Source organism: Tachypleus tridentatus, chromosome 2 (assembly GCF_004210375.1).
Source record: "Tachypleus tridentatus isolate NWPU-2018 chromosome 2, ASM421037v1, whole genome shotgun sequence".
NCBI classification, from domain to species: Eukaryota; Metazoa; Arthropoda; class Merostomata; order Xiphosura; family Limulidae; genus Tachypleus; species Tachypleus tridentatus.
In genome coordinates this window covers 63,379,861-63,397,762 of record NC_134826.1, presented here as the reverse complement: position 1 = coordinate 63,397,762, position 17,902 = coordinate 63,379,861, and the positions used below count along the sequence as shown (strand labels likewise).

At 30.2% G+C, this 17,902-nt stretch overlaps 1 protein-coding gene across 2 annotated transcripts in view; it reads right to left on the bottom strand.

Annotated features, from left to right (window-relative positions):
• The window catches only part of LOC143243987 (uncharacterized), a 48,408-nt gene extending 31,676 nt beyond the window's left edge, over positions 1-16,732 (bottom strand). The window contains exons 1-6 of one of the 2 annotated variants that reach the window (XM_076487895.1): positions 16,513-16,732; positions 10,329-10,393; positions 7,026-7,131; positions 4,362-4,514; positions 1,975-2,046; positions 1,128-1,187 (exon numbers count right to left, since the gene is read on the bottom strand). In XM_076487895.1, coding sequence (XP_076344010.1) covers positions 1,128-1,187; positions 1,975-2,046; positions 4,362-4,514; positions 7,026-7,131; positions 10,329-10,393; positions 16,513-16,617 — 561 coding nt within the window. In that variant the 5' untranslated portion in view covers positions 16,618-16,732. The remainder of the gene's footprint in view (positions 1-1,127; positions 1,188-1,974; positions 2,047-4,361; positions 4,515-7,025; positions 7,132-10,328; positions 10,394-16,512) is intronic. The other variant, XM_076487896.1, reaches the window with a different exon arrangement.
• Positions 16,733-17,902: the final 1,170 nt, after the last annotated feature.

Genomic DNA, 17,902 nt, shown 5'->3' with positions numbered 1-17,902 from the left:
AATTAAAAATTATTTTTTGTGTTAAAAAAAAGATGACTTGTTATGCTTATTGAAAGCTTGTCAAGTTTTGAGAAGATACACAGAACATGATAAAATTTGTAATATTGAAGCTATGATGGTTATTTCTGGGGTTATGAATTTGGCTAAATTGACCAAACACATAGCGAAAGGGTTAAGCTAAGCCTTGACAAATACTGTCAGGCGTAGGAGTCAGGTGTGCCTAATCTAAATTCAATACTGTTTGTACTGGGTAATGGAGGCTATGTATATTTATTTACTTTCAGAGCAACAAGTGCATGCTAACAATTACATGATGTCAATAACCACTTGAAAGTATTGTTTGAACTATGTGCCTTTGGTCTTGTCTGAGTTTAAACACAAGTACTGATTGGTTGAATTGAGAGAAGAGAAAAAAGAAAAACAAAATGAAGTAAAATTAGTAATATGTTGCACAACTGCAGAACGTCATTCTTCGAATAAAGGCTGGCTCTACCATCAAATCTTAGAAACAAAGTTCAATTTAGGCTCAAAGAACATGAAATTAGTTCCGGACTTCTAATAGTCCAGAGCTGTTCTCGAATCAAGTTCTATTTATCAAAGCAGAAATAAAATAGAAAAAATACTAGGTATCACAATGAAATTCTTAGTTGGAATGGTAACTGGAATTTGCAGAGGCCTTGGGTTTAGCAATCCCAATAATAACTCTAGGATAAAACTAGCATCTGATAATTCAGGATATAGGATATCAATCCTTACTGTTTTGGATTGAATGCTCAGGGTTGATATAGCTTGAAACTACCATTTTATAGATATAATTTGGTTACTAAATATAGCTAATATTGCACACCCACACAATTCCTACCAGTTTATGTTGAATGCTGTTTAGAACTGCCTAGCATTACTTACATTAAGCAGATTACAAAAAATACATTCATGTTATGCTAATGTGAGTCTTTGTAAAGTGGATGATACATAAAATATTTAATTTGACTATCTAGAAGAAGCACAGAAGAAAATACCTGTTCTTTATATTACATAGGTTAAATGACTCAACATGCACAAACAAAATGTGTGTGTTGGTCAACGTTAATCAATGTTAGATTATCCCACACAGTCCATTAACTTACTTCAGGTGATCTGAACTTCCATTTGTCAACATGAGCCAACAGAAACAGCTCAATACGATTCTGAAAGAAAAATCAAAAGTAAATGAAGGCAATCATAATGAAAGTTATCAAAGAAGTAATACATAGAAACCAGAAAACCTTCAGATGTACAAAGAATTTTAAAATAAGTGTCATTATGTACTGAAGTGTGACAACTGATAATTATAAGTCAGAATTATAAATTATCAAAACAAAAAGTGAAATCATTGCTGAATAGCCCTACTTCTACCATCATGTGTTACCATGAAGGGAAAAAAGCAAATACCAAGTGTATAACTAATACAGGATTAGAGCTCATCTTACAATTGAATAGTAAAAGAAAATGAGAAAGATTCAAAAGCCTACTAAAAAGTAAACAAAACTGATACGATAATTTTCTTATCACCCCTTTCAAACTTTCAGATTTGTTGCTGAACCACTGGGAGAAAATCAAAACATATAGAAATTGAGTTTTTCTCCCCTTACAGACTTTTTTTATATAACTTGTAAATGCATTCAGTAAAATAATGTTAAAAATAATAATGTCATACAACAACTAAGGATGTGCATATATTTTACTTTCTTATTAAACATTCCTTACATAACACAAAATGCCAACAACAGCAAAAATGGAGACTAAAATCTGGAATAAAAATGCCCATAGATTCACATCATTACATTCAACAGAATAGTTACTATAAAAGAATAGTTGAAATAATTAAAATAAGAGGAATTCTGTTTATCAAAAAATAAATAAGCATGTACAGTACCAAGATAGTGGTGACAACATGCAACAAGAGTGAAATATACTGAATGTTCATAAACTCACCTTAAACTGACCACATGGACCAGGAAATATCAGCATACAATGAGATAAGCACATTGTCAAGTCATCTAGCATCTACAGTTTGTAAACATATAAACAATGGTTAGAATAAAAACCATACATATATGGTGTTAGAATAAGGTAATTTCCCTCACATAATTACACCAAAATACTAAATGAAGTACAAGTATAATATTTACTTAAACAATACAGCATGTATGCCAATATCTGTGCATGTAACCAAAACTATGGCACCATTTAGTAAATGGCACAACAAACGAAAATCAATAAAAATTTCACACTTTGGGTTTTCAAAATTCAGATAATTATAAAAATAACTGTAGTATGTGTAACAACCACTTCTTTATCACAGAACATAGTTTTAAAGAAAAGAACTCTTTTCATAAAAATAACACAACTTTTACTACAGCTGCATGTGAGAGTTTATATTCACTGATGTAATTTTTAATGTAGTACTGGAAAACTGGAGTTTTTAAAAAAATTATTTCTTCAATAAAGGTAGCACTTTTAATATATAAAAACATTACAGTTTATATCAGTAAATTCTGTGAAAGGTTTGATTTCTATACATTGAATCATTTTGGTGCAATGAGTAGCACATGATTAAAGGGCACAATCCAATCACTCTTCTCCTGCAGTACTTTCCACAAAGAAACAAAAATCACTTTCTAAAAAAAAAAATCATTTTTTTAAATTTTCTCAGTGAGGTATGAATACTGTGATTAGTAATTACTATCACAAATAGCTGTCTGTAAGGAGGTGTTTCTGCTAGTACTAATTAACCTAGCTATACAGAGGATAACACGTAACATATGACATGGCCACAGAATGTTAGAGGTCCCTACAGTTCACAAGACCACATTTTTGACAGTCAATTAGCTGATCTTAGGAGTATTTGTTACTTCTTCTGCAAATATTAATGGGTTAAAAAATCCCAGAAATTAAAGAAATGAATTAAAATGATATATTAAGGGTATAGCTGATAGAAAATATATTGGAGACACTGTCATTTAAGGAGTTAAACATTAAAAAAAAGCATTTTTTACAACAGGAATTTCAGGGTACAATTATGAACCTTAAAATTATGAAATTTACTATACATGATAAATTAAACATACTTAAGAAAATATTGTATTTTTTACACTTGATAGAAGTTCTTGTATTGTCTTGTATACAGAAACTAAGTGCATTAACATTTTTAACCATTGATTGTTTTTTATCATGCTCTACTAAGCAAGTTTTCTTTTCTGGTCTTCAGTAAATGTAAAAATATTTTTATAGTAAAGTGTTACGTATACAGTAAAATCTAAGCCAGAAACTGCATAGGGTGGAAACCTGTACAAGCCAGAAATATCAAAATTTTGCAGTATTATCTTGAGATTTCTCTTATAAAAGACCCTCTATATGGAGGAACTTGCAAAACACAGATGGAAAACTATCTTTCACCTACTTCATCTATCAATAAATAGGATTAGAACCTGATTAAAGTGGAAAAAATGTTTTTGATTAAGAATCAATATCTTTAAATATTAATAAATTATTGTTTAATTAGTAATTTATTTAAATATTAATAAACTCTTGGACATTTTGTTACAGTAAGTATTGGTAAAATATATTCTGTTCTTTCTTCTGCCATCATTATTTTGCAGTTAAATTATATTAATGATTTGTAGAAATATATTTGTCTTTTAAATGCAAAATTCTACTCTTTAAATATTTCTCACAAAAAAATAAATTCCTACCTAAATTTTAAAATTTAGGGAAAATTTACTTAATACCCCAATTTTTTTCTAAAAGTTGTTTGCTATGATGATTCTGTGAATGTGGAAAGTTTTGTGAATATTGACAAGAATGTTTTAATAGAAACGGATTTAAAATCTATAATAGAATCACAAGATTCAGATGAACAAAATGGAAAAGATAGTGGAGAAATAGAAATTCCTACTTCATCACAAGTGTTAACTTGTATTAACATTATCAAACTGTCTGCAAAAGTGAAGGGGGAAATGAACTTTATGAAAAAGTCATAATATTAGAGTTCTCTTTTAACAGTATGAGAAAGTCCATTAAAAAAAAAAATTGACATTGGACACTTTCTTCAAATAAATTTGATTAAGATTTTGTGTACTTGGGTATCTATTTTTGTTTTTATTCTAATAAATATAGCATAAAAAGTATAACTTTATTCACAAACGTCTTACTTCCCTTGAGTCAAGCAAGTATAATGTTCCTCTCAAAAATTATATATAATTAAAGAAATGCATGTTCACAGTCTAAGCCAGAAATTTTACTTGGTCCCGTGTGATTCCGTCTTAGACAGGTTTTACTGCATATATTTTGTTTCATTGAAGTACTTATTAATACATTACCTCTTCTGGTGATGGTGTATGGGTTAGTGTTTCCACAAGAGATGGTATAATTCTTCCTGCTGCTTCCCGCCAAAGCTCAGGAAATGAAGACAAATGTTCTAACAATCTTGACAGTATAGAACATGCTAGATGCTTGGGTTCTATGCAGTTATTCTATACACAGATTAAAAACAACAAATACAATTACTTTTTGTAAAATATGTTGAAATAACAACAAAAATTGTTTTGGATGTCTTAAAATTGTTTTTGTATATACAACGTTATTACTCAAATAATAGAATATATATATACAGTTATTCTTTAGAGCAGGGGTTCCCAACCTTTTGGCACTCGCGACATGAAAATGTAATTGATGAAATAAAAATTAATGTTTTCCCAAGCTACTTCTAACAAGGCTACGCGACTCCCCTGCCAAGGCTTTGCGACCCCCCTGCTTTAGAGCAACAGTTTATTTCAAAAACTTATACAACACTAAAAGAAGCAAGAACTGCATAACCAGAATTATGTGTAAAAAATCAGGAACTGTTTTCACTGAAAGTCCTTTTTCAGACCTAACATGACTGCCAGGGGATAAAAAAATCCATACAGAAAATTTGTAAAATGAGATATTTAGATAATTATATCTGGGGATTGTGATTACTTGGTTTTACCTAAATTATCAAATTGAAAGTGATGTGTGTGATACACTCAAGTCACTAATAGCAGTGAGTACATGTATTGCCTCAGCTTAATCAAACTGTACTAAATACAAACATTGTTGTTACTGCTGTTAGGCCTACAAGAGAATAATCTAAAGCAGACTAATAAACAGTTATATTGAAAACAAATCATTACCTATGCTTAATTAGTGTACTAAATACAAACAAATTGTTGTTACTGTAGTTAGACAATTATCTAAGATAGACTAATAAACACTTATCACAGTGAATATAAAGCATTACCTAAGCTTAATCAGAGTTTATTAAATATAAACAGTTTGTTGTTACTACTGCTAGTTCTAAACGTTAATTATCTAAGACATTACCTGGGCAGTTAGTGGTAGTTGCTAATTGATTAATCAATAGGCTCATTAATCAATTACATTTGATTAATTAATTAATATACCATGCTACCTACAACCCATAGAAGCATTGTTTGTTTTTCAAGTATGAAGTAATCTCACACTGACTTTCTGTCAATCAAATAAATTTAGAATTACGTGATGGAAACATTTAAAAGTCTCATGATAGAATAATAATGTTTTTATTTAAAACACATAAAAATTACAAATAATCAAGCAGCCAGGTAATTATTTATACATGTTTCACTAGGATAAACATAAAAATGATATTCAATATGGACAGTCATAAACACATTTTGCAACTGCATACCACACTAAACAGTAAAATTTATCTGTGATTTGATGACAGTTTTATTTGTTGAACATAATAAGAAAAAAAAAATACAAACACTGTAACTCAATAAAACTATAGTACATCTACAATACAAACACTGTAACTCAATAAAACTATAGTCCATCTACTAAAAGGCAAAAAAAAACACCATTTTAAACCAAAAAGTGATCGGCAAGGTAGTTATATTGAGCAATAATCAATCTCATTTGTACTGTACTAGTTTCAATGAACACAAATCTCTGAAGACTAGAGCATACACACATTGTTGTATCTGGAAAAGGTCAAAATGTAAACATTTATCAATGAAATTTTTAACTGCTGTTCATATTGTTGTATTTATTTTAAAATAATCAATTCTGGTTGAGGCCATAACCTTGACTTCAGAAAAAAAATGAAAGCTTTTATGGTAATTAATATAACAATCAAATAAAATCATCAGTATCTGATATAGCTTTTTGACACTGCAAGACTACTTTCTTATCAATTTCCAAAGAGGGAGATATGGAGGGCTTTAGACTCTAAGTTCTGTGCCTGCTTATACCACATTAAACAATACAATTATTACTTTCTGAAATAAAATAAGTGCAATGGGGGTTTCAACTCTCTTGAACTCCTCCTACAAATTTGCACCTGCTAAAAGAACATCAAAAAAGTTATTAATTCCTATAAAAACAAAATGAATTGTGAGGGGGGGGAAATTAGGACATCTTGGAACCTTCCACATACAACATAAAAATATACAATCATGAAATTATAAACGTAAATCTGTGTACAAAACAAAACAACAACAAAAGTAAATTTACACTTTATTTACTACTTGAATAGCCAGAAATTTGGCAGTGGGTGCTATTGGCCGGTAGTCTTTCCTCTAGTCTACAGTTCAAGATTAGCAACAACAAACAAACCCAAGACTCAAATCATGAAGTTTAACAACAGAGAAATGTAACAGTAAATATTCTGATTACTTGGATATTCAAAATAATAACAACAACAAAAAATATGTTATTTTGGTTACTTTTGTGACAATTAATTTAATTGTAATTTCTATTAGCTGTTTATTTTTGTGACGTTAATCAATTAATTCATTTCAATTAAGTGACTGGTTTATGGAACACTAACCAACATAATCACACATTTCTAGTTACAGGTTTGATATTCTTAAACACCCATATTTTTCATTAACGATTGTAAATATATGCAAATTGTAAATATAGGAGAATTATATTTTCTGAATACATAAAAGGAATTATAATGGAATGAATATGATTACCTTCAAAATAAGGGACAGAGAGTGAGCCCAAGACAGGCTGTTTTCCATAAAAACTTCTGATGAACATTGTCCAAGAAATTTCCGAAGTAACAGTAATCCATGTGTCCTGACAACAATTATAAAAAAGCTATTAATTCTGAATGCATAAATCTAAACATCTATAAGATGAAAAAAAGACAAAAATTGTTCTAAATTTAAAATACTTAGATCATGAAAATTTAGAATATTACAATAAACTAATAGTTTAAACAACATTATTACAATGTTGCTGTTGCAGATAATATAATTGGGTTTCCAACAAGGACTGTTTTGGTTTCACATATATCAAAGGAGGAATGTTTTTAATGTTGTTAAATACTACCAAATAATCATACATTATAACTCAGTTGCACAGGAGAGGTTTCTTAGACCCCATTCTGAGACAGTGAGTTCCACTTTCATTTTGTTTACCATTTATTTATTTTCCTTCTATCATTTGGTCCAACCATAAATTTTAAATTACATTAAACTGGTAATTCAACTTCTCTCCAGAATACTCTGATTCTGAGTATGTGTGTGCATATCCCAAAACTGATACAAGCTTCCCCTGGTGAATTAGCTTTTTATATTCTTCTGATTTCTTTTCTCAATTATTTTGATTATTATTGAAACTAAACACATTGAAATGTATGTTGCACTGTTTATTAACATTTATAATTTGTCCTGACCAGGAATGGGTTTACTGATTAGTAGCTGTAAATGATACAATTTATTTTCTAGTTCTTTTTCCAATTCTTCTTGTTATATTTAATAAAATGTTTCTGTTTAACCCTGGTTGTAGTAACTTTTTATTTTAAGCCCATAAAATAACAAAATAATGTTTAATAAACATTGAACCTGGTCACAATCACCATGTTTTTTTTTTCCCAATTATATATTTCTGTAGTTATCAAAGTCTTGTTTTCTGATTGGATCCATTAGCTATTTTCTAAACAATACGTAGTCATGCTCAATTCTAGAAAATTAAACGCCCTGCATTTAATACTTCATTTACAAAGTAGAGAGCAGCATAAAAGAGAGTGGTCAAACCACACTATTGTATGTTCAAACAAACATCTTATACTTTTGTGATTTGTTTACATTACATAACATATACTGTTTATTACAAATAAGCTATTTTTTGCTTGTCATTTCCCATGTATAACAAAGGGTCTGTTGAACCTTTTACTATGCACGTGTATATTTATTTTACCCATGCATCCTCGGGTTAAGCAAACAATGTTCTACCAGCATTGAGAGCAAGAAACAATTTAGCAGAGAAAAAAATTGTTAAAGTAATATCCAAAGTACTGTCCTTTGCTTGGTATTTCATTAAATTTTTCCTTTCTCCTCCATAATTAATGTCAGCCACCCCTCAAGACACAAAAAGGTTCAAGCACCTGCTGCCTCAGTTTAATGAATAATGGGAACTGTATGTTTAAAAAGATGCTAATTTAACTCTTATAATACACTTATAATTCTTGTAGGTAGTAATTAACAGTATGCTATCTTCCTAAGAAAACAGAACTCATTATAATCAAGCAGCAACAAGTTTTAAGAGTAATTATTATTTTCTTGTTTTGTTTGAATATCCAGTGAATATTGGCTCTAGAATCTTTGGAAACCAATACCTGCCACTAACCCTCTTCTCACACATTCAATGTACCAAGTGTACAAGGCACACTTGTTTCCAAGTCTTTACATGTGCACAGTAACAAAAGTGATGCATACTTCTGTATAAGCTTGAACAAACTGTTCAAAATACTTTTAAAGGGTTGCCTTTCAACCACACTCATTATCCTTTCATTTTATTTTTCTCTCTCTCAAAATCTGGACATTATGCTGTAAATTTTATTTAAAATTAACATCAAAATTAAGTTACTACTATTTCTGTAAAGAAAGTAATTTTTCTACTGATTTAGTTTTTTTTTAAAAAAACACTTGTTATTTGAGAGTCTCATCCTTGCCTTAATTGTGAATGTTTTGGATAAACACAAGTAACTTCAGTTACATAAACAACTGCTGTTTCATGTAGTCAACATTGTACTACATTATTCTATGAAATGTAGAACAGAAGAAAAAACTTTAAATTTTCTTAGAACTTTTTTTAACAATAACATTAATTTATGGAAAATGTTCGATAGTTTACATGTACATGGAAATGACCAGTATCTTTTACGTGCCAAGACTTTCAAAATAAAAAGTTCTCAATCTGTCTGATAATTTTATTTGTTTGTGACATATTTACTGTTTTCAATATTTCTACTTCAATAAACACATATTTTGGTTTAGAAAGCAGCATGCAACATTTTATACCAAATTATCAGTGTAAATGGCAAATTCAAGTCTCACTGTTGTACTTTCCATGGTTACAGAATACCTTGTCAAGTTCTTTGGTAACGACCTAAAACTATAATACCATTGATAAGAATGGCACAATTTTTGTCATCTTCAGTTACTTCATAATTTTAAGTCATTGTTTAATTACTAAGTAGTTTCAGGTTTATAGTGTTAATAAGCTATTGCAGATTTAAGAAAGCTTTATATTTCTTTTTCATATGCATTACATTTGGTTGTTTTACTTTCCAAGATTTACTGCAACTACACTTATGAGCAGTTTTTGTATGTTTTCAAGATGTAATCTGTCTTTTCAAATTTTACCAGGTGCAAGATACTTCATGAACCTTTTTTTTTTTTTTTGGGGGGGGTGGGGGTGGAATGGGTTAAAAGGCTATGACTCTTAACATTAAGTGTTTAGCCACTACTGCAAAGTTCAATACTGATTTTCACACAGATGTTCTTAATTTTATAGTACTTTTAGCTCGATTACACAAACAGTTACTATAAACTTCATTATCCCAATTGGAGCTAACATGTTTAACATGAAAACTAAATATATTATAGAATGTACACAAGTGTAAAAAAACATAGCACACAATTATATCATAAAAAATACCCTTACCTCAATTAATCTCAGATTCATTGTTTAAGACTAAGTATATATCTCAAAACAATAAGAGGTAATTAAAACACTTATTAACAGTAAAAATTAATTTAACACTAAAATGTTTATGACAACAGCCACTGTCAAAGTCATAGGATTAAATATATATAAATACCATAGCATCTCATATTACTGGCTATCAATGTAATTCAAAACTTTGATTACTCACATAAAATATATATTTTTTATAAAAATGTAAATACTGTACTCTTAAAGAATAACTTTCTTAATTTTAAAATTTTTCAAATTGAAAAATGTTGCAGGGTCTATTTTGTTTTTACCTTTTTTCAGGAGTTTTTAGATTATCCTTGATTTCTTTGGTAACATTTTCAGTGTTCTTAGAACTCTAATATGAAACAAAAATTAAATGGTATTTTTAGTAAATTCTTTTTTGCTATAGTAACATGTATGTAATGTACATTCAAAAGAACAATTCATTTCTTTGTAACTAAGCAAAATTTGTATAAATTACAAAACATGTGCAAGTTAACTGAAAACAATGTAGTCTAGTGATTACAACAACAAGTAACATCCAACATCTGATGCTAAAACAGTATTAATACTTTTTTTTTGATTGATCATTAAAAACTTTTCAAGAAAGTCACAATTCATGAATATTTATAGTAATTTACAGAGAATACCTCAGGGATAGATAATATGATGATTTTCAGGATAGAAAAGTTATGTTATAGCAACAAACTAATGCCAATGAACTTATTTTTCTCTTGGAGAAAAGACATTTTCAATTTCATATGATTATCAAGGGAATTGACTAAATAAAGGCCTCTTCATCATACATATAAAGATATTGTGTTGTAATACCTTTAAAATAGTTTAAAACTAGCAGATACTTGTTGAAATAATTCAGTGGTAATTCTCCTAAAATAGTGATGAATAAATATAAAACGTGCTATCAACCCAATCTCTTGGATCAGAACATATATGCAACATGATTGTCCAGTAGGCCATTTACAATAATATTTTGTCATTCCACGAGTTATTTCAACAAGGAAAATTGGGTTTCAATGGAGGCAAGACATGATATTCTTCAAGTTCAATGAGATTTACCCAGGAAATTGATTAAAGGTTTCTATTTCTTTGTGCTATATTCAAATATATTTGGAAAAAAAAACTTAGGTTCTAATCAAGACAGTTCTGTATTTCTAATGATGAGAAACCTGAAGAATCAGCTACCATTCATAGTAATAGAGTTAATATTTTACATGAACTTAAGAGGGGATTTGATAATTTCCAGACAAGTAAAGGGTGGGCATGTAAAGATGGCTTTAAAGAGCCAAATGATCCTTGTCTGTAGGTTATATCAAATGTTCCTAACAACTGTAAATCTTGCTTTCTGGCAGTGTTATAAAAACTATAGTAAAAAGCTCTTACCTCTTTCAGCTAGACACTTCACTATTTTTTTGTCTCACAAAATCTATGAAACTAAACAGATGGTTCTAGTAATGTGATTGCTCTCTCATGGTGTATGTTGGTAATTATTCTAACTAAGTGTAGTTTTATGAATGTTACATGCTAAACAAGATGTTCAAATGAAATACAATATAAAAGGAATAATTACTCTAACTCAGGGGTCACCAACCTATGGCCCTCAAGGTCATTTTGTCTGGCCCGCCAGCAGCTAGCCGCTTGGAAATAAAAAGTGACATTTCATCAAATGTCTGACTGTCATAACAAAATAAATCACACCAATAGTTGCTTTAAGCTGGCAAACACAAGACGTTATGATAAAAAGAAACAAAGCTGTCACGTGTATTTTTAGCCAATAGGAAAATTCTTCTTTCATCCTTGCTGCCTGTTTATTCATATAGAGGCACATGTCTATGAAAGTATTATGATTTCAAAACAAGTACAAAATTAACCCTCATCTTGTAAATTCAGTGGCCTAGGGTTACTGCTTCAGCAAGCGCATTTCTCTTAGTAACTTGTTCTTAGGTAAGTATCGTGGCAAATATAGGTTTCAATATATTTTGTTTGTGCGTTCTTGGACCAGTACAATACTTTTCTCAGAGCATTCTGTGTTTTTCATTTTAAGATCCTGTTGTTTTTTTTCATCCATCATTATGGCTGCTTTTAAAAGAAGAAAAGTGGACTCTGAGTGTGTGCTTTCAATGAAGAATGGGGAGAAAAGTACTTCTTTGTGGAAACAAAAAACCAGAAAGCTACTTATGTGATATGCACCTAAAGTGTTGCTGTTTTGAAAGAGTACAATCTTTGGCGTCACTATGAAACAAAACATCTATCAACATATTTGAAATTTTCAGGAAAGTTCCATTCTGAGAAATTTGAATTCATGAAACGTGTTTTTGAATCTCAAAAAAATCTCTTCACAAGAAAGTTTGCTGAAAATGAATCTGTCACTCATACAAGTTACAAAATAGTGCATAGAATGGCAGAGCAAGGAAAACCTTTTACTAACGGCAACTTCATCAAAGAGTGTATGATGGAAGCAGCAAATGAGCTGTGTCCTGAAAAAGCCAATTTCTTCAAAAGTATCAGCCTTTCAGCAACTTCAGTTGTACTGAGAGCAGAATAACTTGGAGAGAACATCACATTACAGATACACCAAAAAGCTAGAAACTTCCTATGGAATCCTCTGGCACTGATCACTCGAGTATGTCACAACTTCTCGTCTTCAGTCGTGGAGTTAATTTGGACTTTCAGATCACGGAAGAGTTGGCATCAGTTTGCAGCATGCATGGAAGAACAACTGGAGAAGACATTTTCATGGAAGTGCATAAAACTTTGCAAGACTGTAACCATCAGTGGAATCAGCTTAGAGGTGTAACAGTTGATGGAGGAAAAACATGGCTGGAGTAAAGAAGGGTCTGGTGGAGCTGATCAGGAAACAGTTGGAAGATCTTCAACTCCCAAGCATTCTGTTCAAACACTGCATAATACATCAGCAAGCACTCTGTGGAAAAGACTTAGATATTTCTTGTGTACTGAAACCAGTCATTTCTGCAGTGAACTTCATTCGGGGTCATGCGCTTAATCATTGCCAGTTCAAGGCCTTTCTTGAAGAAATTGATTCAGATTTCTATGACTTGCATTATCACATGGTGATGAGGTGGCTCAGCTGTAGTAAAATCTTGTCTCGTTTTTATAAGCTGAGAAGAGAAATAGATATATTTCTTATCGAGAAATATAGAGCAGATTCACTTCTGTCAGATCCAACCTGGTTGTCAAAGTTGTCATTTTTGGTTGACATTCACATCCCACATGAATGAATTGAACTTGAAACTTCAGGGGAAGAATAACCTTGTCTGTGATCTCTATTGAATCATTAAAGGATTTCGGGGAAAGCTGTCATTGTTTGAAGCACATTTGGAACCTCTCTCATTTTCAGTGTTTCAATGAGTTTGATGCTGGAATCACAGAAGATGTCAACCTGGAGTTTCAGAAAAAGATTATTGGTGATCTAAATAAGCATTTTTTAGAAAGATTTTCAGATATCAACAGAATCAAAAGTGACATTCTCCTTTTTCAGAATCCTTTTGACTGTGTCATTGATAACGTGCCAGTGGAACTTCAGCTGGAGGTCATCGATTTGCAAGGAAATGACTTGTTGAAAGCAAAACACAGAGAGGGGCAACTTATTGAATTTTACAGCTGCATACCTGAAGATGATTTTCCAAAGCTGAAGCAGTTCACATCTGGTATGGCATCAGTGTTCAGAACAACTTATGTCTGTGAACAAGCATTTTCAAAAATGAAGTATGTGAAGTAGGTACATTGATCAAGGTTGACTGATGAACATTTGAAAGCAATTCTAATGATTGGATGCTGCAATTCAAAACCAATCATTGAAGATATTTTGAAAGCCAAATGCCAATTTCATAAATCTCACTAACTTTTTTGCAGCTTAGTGAAATTCAGGTATGTACTCACTATGTGTGATGTGACAATTGTTTTTGGTAATGTCACCTTCTTTGATAACCTTTTGGTAAATAAAAATATTGGTTGTATTTCTGTTTGTTTTTTATTATGTGTGTGTATTGCATGCTACTCCCACATGGCTAATGTGGCATCCTAAACTTAAGTGTTAAGTCTTTTACAGAGAGCTTTCGTTCTAGCTTATGAGTATTGAACATAATGATCATGTGGCCCTCTGTGAAAAAAGTTTGGTGACCCCTGCTCTAACTGGAAATAAGTAATTTGTGGGTGTGATTTTTATTATTATGTTTAAGAAAAATAACTTAATTTTTAAGGAATTACAGTAGCAATTTTGTAAACTATTTTTTATGACTATATTAAGACTAGCAGATGCCTGTTGAAGCAGTACAATGCTAATTTTCTTAAAGATATGAAGGAAAAATATAAACTGTGAAGTCAACCCAATCTCTTGGGTCAGAATGTGTATGCAATATGATTGTCCAGTGAGCCATTTACAATAATATTTTGTCATTTCTAAGCATTATTTCAATAAAGAAAATTGCATTGCATTTGTTTTTAATCAAAGAAACTGACTGTAATGCATTGTTGGCAAAAATGTTTGAATTTCAATGTAATGAGTCCATCCAGTAAAAAAGAATGACCAATTTTTCCCAAGTTTCTATGGAGATTTTTTTTTAACTGGATGCCAGTATTTATTGTCATTTTACTGGGTGAAAGATAAGACTACTAATGAAGTGTATGCTTTTTGACAGTTGTCATTTATATTAGAAGTTGCAAAATGGGAATATTCAATATTCAAAACAATTTATTAGAAATAATATAACAAACCATGCATGCACATAATATAATACTAAAATAAGATGAATAGTAACAAACATATATTCAAATATATTTCTCTCCTTATGCTTTTTTCATTCATTTTTTGTATATATATACACACATACAGTAGCCAAATGTCTATAGATTATTCACAAGTGGTAAACAAAATAAAATCAAAAACATATCACAGAATGTATAAAAATGTAAATTCAATCAGGACTTGGCAATATCAAGCATTAATAATGGAGAAGTTACTGTACGTGCACAATGTTAAGAAAAAATACAAAACATAGTGTACATAAAAGCAGTAAACTTAAAAAAACACAAAAGATGAGAAGTCCAGTATGACTTCAATGCATTAAGTTCTTAGCTCTTACCATTGTTTAACATGACTTTAGAGCATTAAATTTATGATGACCAAATGAAAATATATTGAATTCAAGGTAAGTGCTAAATTAATCACAAAACAATAACTTGTGCCTAATGATAGTCATTCTGAGATACAAAATTATGACCTATTTTGCAAACTTAATCCTATACACCATCTAGTACACTTTGTTGCACCTGAAAATGTATGTCATGCTCTTTTGCAGTGTTGGAATATTATCCACATAATAATATTAAATAACTTAATATTTATCATATTCTTAATTAAAGAATGCTTTATTTCCTCACTTCTTGTAGTACTGAGATATCAAAGCTATATGCTATTTACTTCATCTGCTGCAATTATATCACAAGTAATATATTTAATATTATTACTAAGCTCTTAATTTCTTAATACCATGAGAGGTGCTATATATTCTTGCACAAAGTTAGGTTAAACTGTCCAAATTCTTTAAATAGTGTCTTGAAACCAAACTGATAAACTAAAAGAAGCAGAGAATGCTAATTTTAAGCCTCATTTGACTTTGTTATAATAAAATACAACTTTAGCCATTGTCAATTTTTTGTTGTCTTTGTCAATTATCATTTTTAGGTGTCAAAAGCCAAAGTAATTAACCTACCTCATGATGGTAGAATATAGTTTCTATTGACCAAACAAATTCATTGTGTTTATACTTAACTGTAGAAAATAACATATGGATGGGCATTTTTCATTAACACTATTTCATTTAAACTGATTTTAGTATATTTCTACCTTCTACTACAGTTTAATTTGCATGCTTTTAACAGTAAGACTGCTAGAAAACAAATACTTCCCTGTCTGTTCAAGGGTTAAATTTAACTTACTGCAAAAATTCACGTTTCATTAATGTTATTATTAATATCAAATACTAAGACTATACTGGCTGTGAAGCCCACAGCTTAAAATGTAAATGATAAATCACATTAGAAAAAAAAAAGGCAGACACTAATATTTTATTTTTAACAAATAAAGGGAATCTGAGACCAAAACATATGTTTTAATACCAAGACTTAAGTTTAGCCTCAAGTTCGTTAATTAAGTAACAATAACACTAACCGTACAGTGTAACTTGCACTGCAATTAGACAATTGTTTACTGTTCTTAAGTGTTACCACATTAAGGCTTAGTGTAAATATGTAATAATATGCAGTACTTCAACTCGAAGTTCGAGCAAATTTAGTTCACGTAACACAAATAACTTTAATAAAATAAAGTCTAATTTCCCTACCTTCTCGTCGTATTTAATAATTAACTGAACAACTACTAAACTCTCAACATAAATAATAATTTTAAAGTTTACTGATTATTACGAAAAAACATACTTGTCCAGAAAAGCTTTGAAACGTATCTACTGCTTCAAGATACTGATATTTCAGATCCAAAGAATAGGTTTCGCTGGTTGAAATGACGTCAAATAGTCCCAACATACTGAATATGGTTATTTTCAAACAATAGTTATTCTTTATAATGTTTTAATGATAGTTATAATTCGCCATTCTATCGACGCTTCGCGGTGTGGTGTTATAGGAGCGCCCTCTCTAGTGATAAGCAATATTGCATTTTTAATATACACGTATATCAAGCTAATGCTTCCCTTTTTACAAACCTTAACACATTTGTATACTTATTATATTTACTTATTTCGTTGTAATAAAATGGGTGAATTATCTATCATTCCCAATACACTTTCTCACAGACAATGTTTATTTTCCATTTTATAACATTAATAAACTTAAGTTTTTTATGGTTTGGTTGTTGTTAAGTTCAAAACTGCACAATTGGCTACCTGTAATCTACCCAGTATGGTTATCAAAACTCGATTCGAAAATAAACTTAAACTTTGAACACAAGTAACCTGAATATTCTAGTAAAAAGTTTAAAAACAAATTTAAATGAAATTTACCTGAAAAAAGACATCTCGTACGCACTGATGAACCTGATATTAACTTAATTATTATAGCACAGTTTAAAAATTAATTATTAGCAATTATAGGAAATAATCTTCCTCTAACAAATGTTTATGGTCATAATATTTTAACAATATTCCCCAAACAATAATTTGGAAGTAAATTTTAAAGCATAAATTTATTTGCCAAGTTTTAAAATTTAAATCACACTGAGGATTTAACTCACTTTGGAAAAAATTAAGATACGTGATTCATTTTCTGAAGCTTTATTATTATATTTAAGTTAACATTTGTATTACTCTCAGGTGAACTAGCTTTCGTCCAATTACTAAACACATCCACTTTGTAACTGTAGGGTTAAACAGGAAATATCTAAGTAGTCTGAATCTGATACGCCTGGTCAGGTAAGGATTCGAACACCTGTTCCACCAAACATGCTCACCCTTTCTGCCGTAAAGACATAATAACATAATGAAAACACAATACAGAAAATTCAAACCCTTTTCATAAGTCAAAACATAAACTGTCAAAATACAAAAACTTCATTATAAGTACATTGAAGTACTCATTTATTGTCTTCAAAGCAATTTAAAATAAAGCATAACAAACTTTTAACAAGAAATTATTAAAATTAATATATTAAAATGAAGTATATTATCTTAAAAATTAAAATGGAATTAAAATAACTACACATACACATACTTGTGTGTGTGTTTGGTTTATTTTGAATTTTGCGCAAAGCTACACGAGGGCTATCTGCGCTAGCTATCCTTAATTTAGCAGCATAACACTAGAGGGAAGGCAG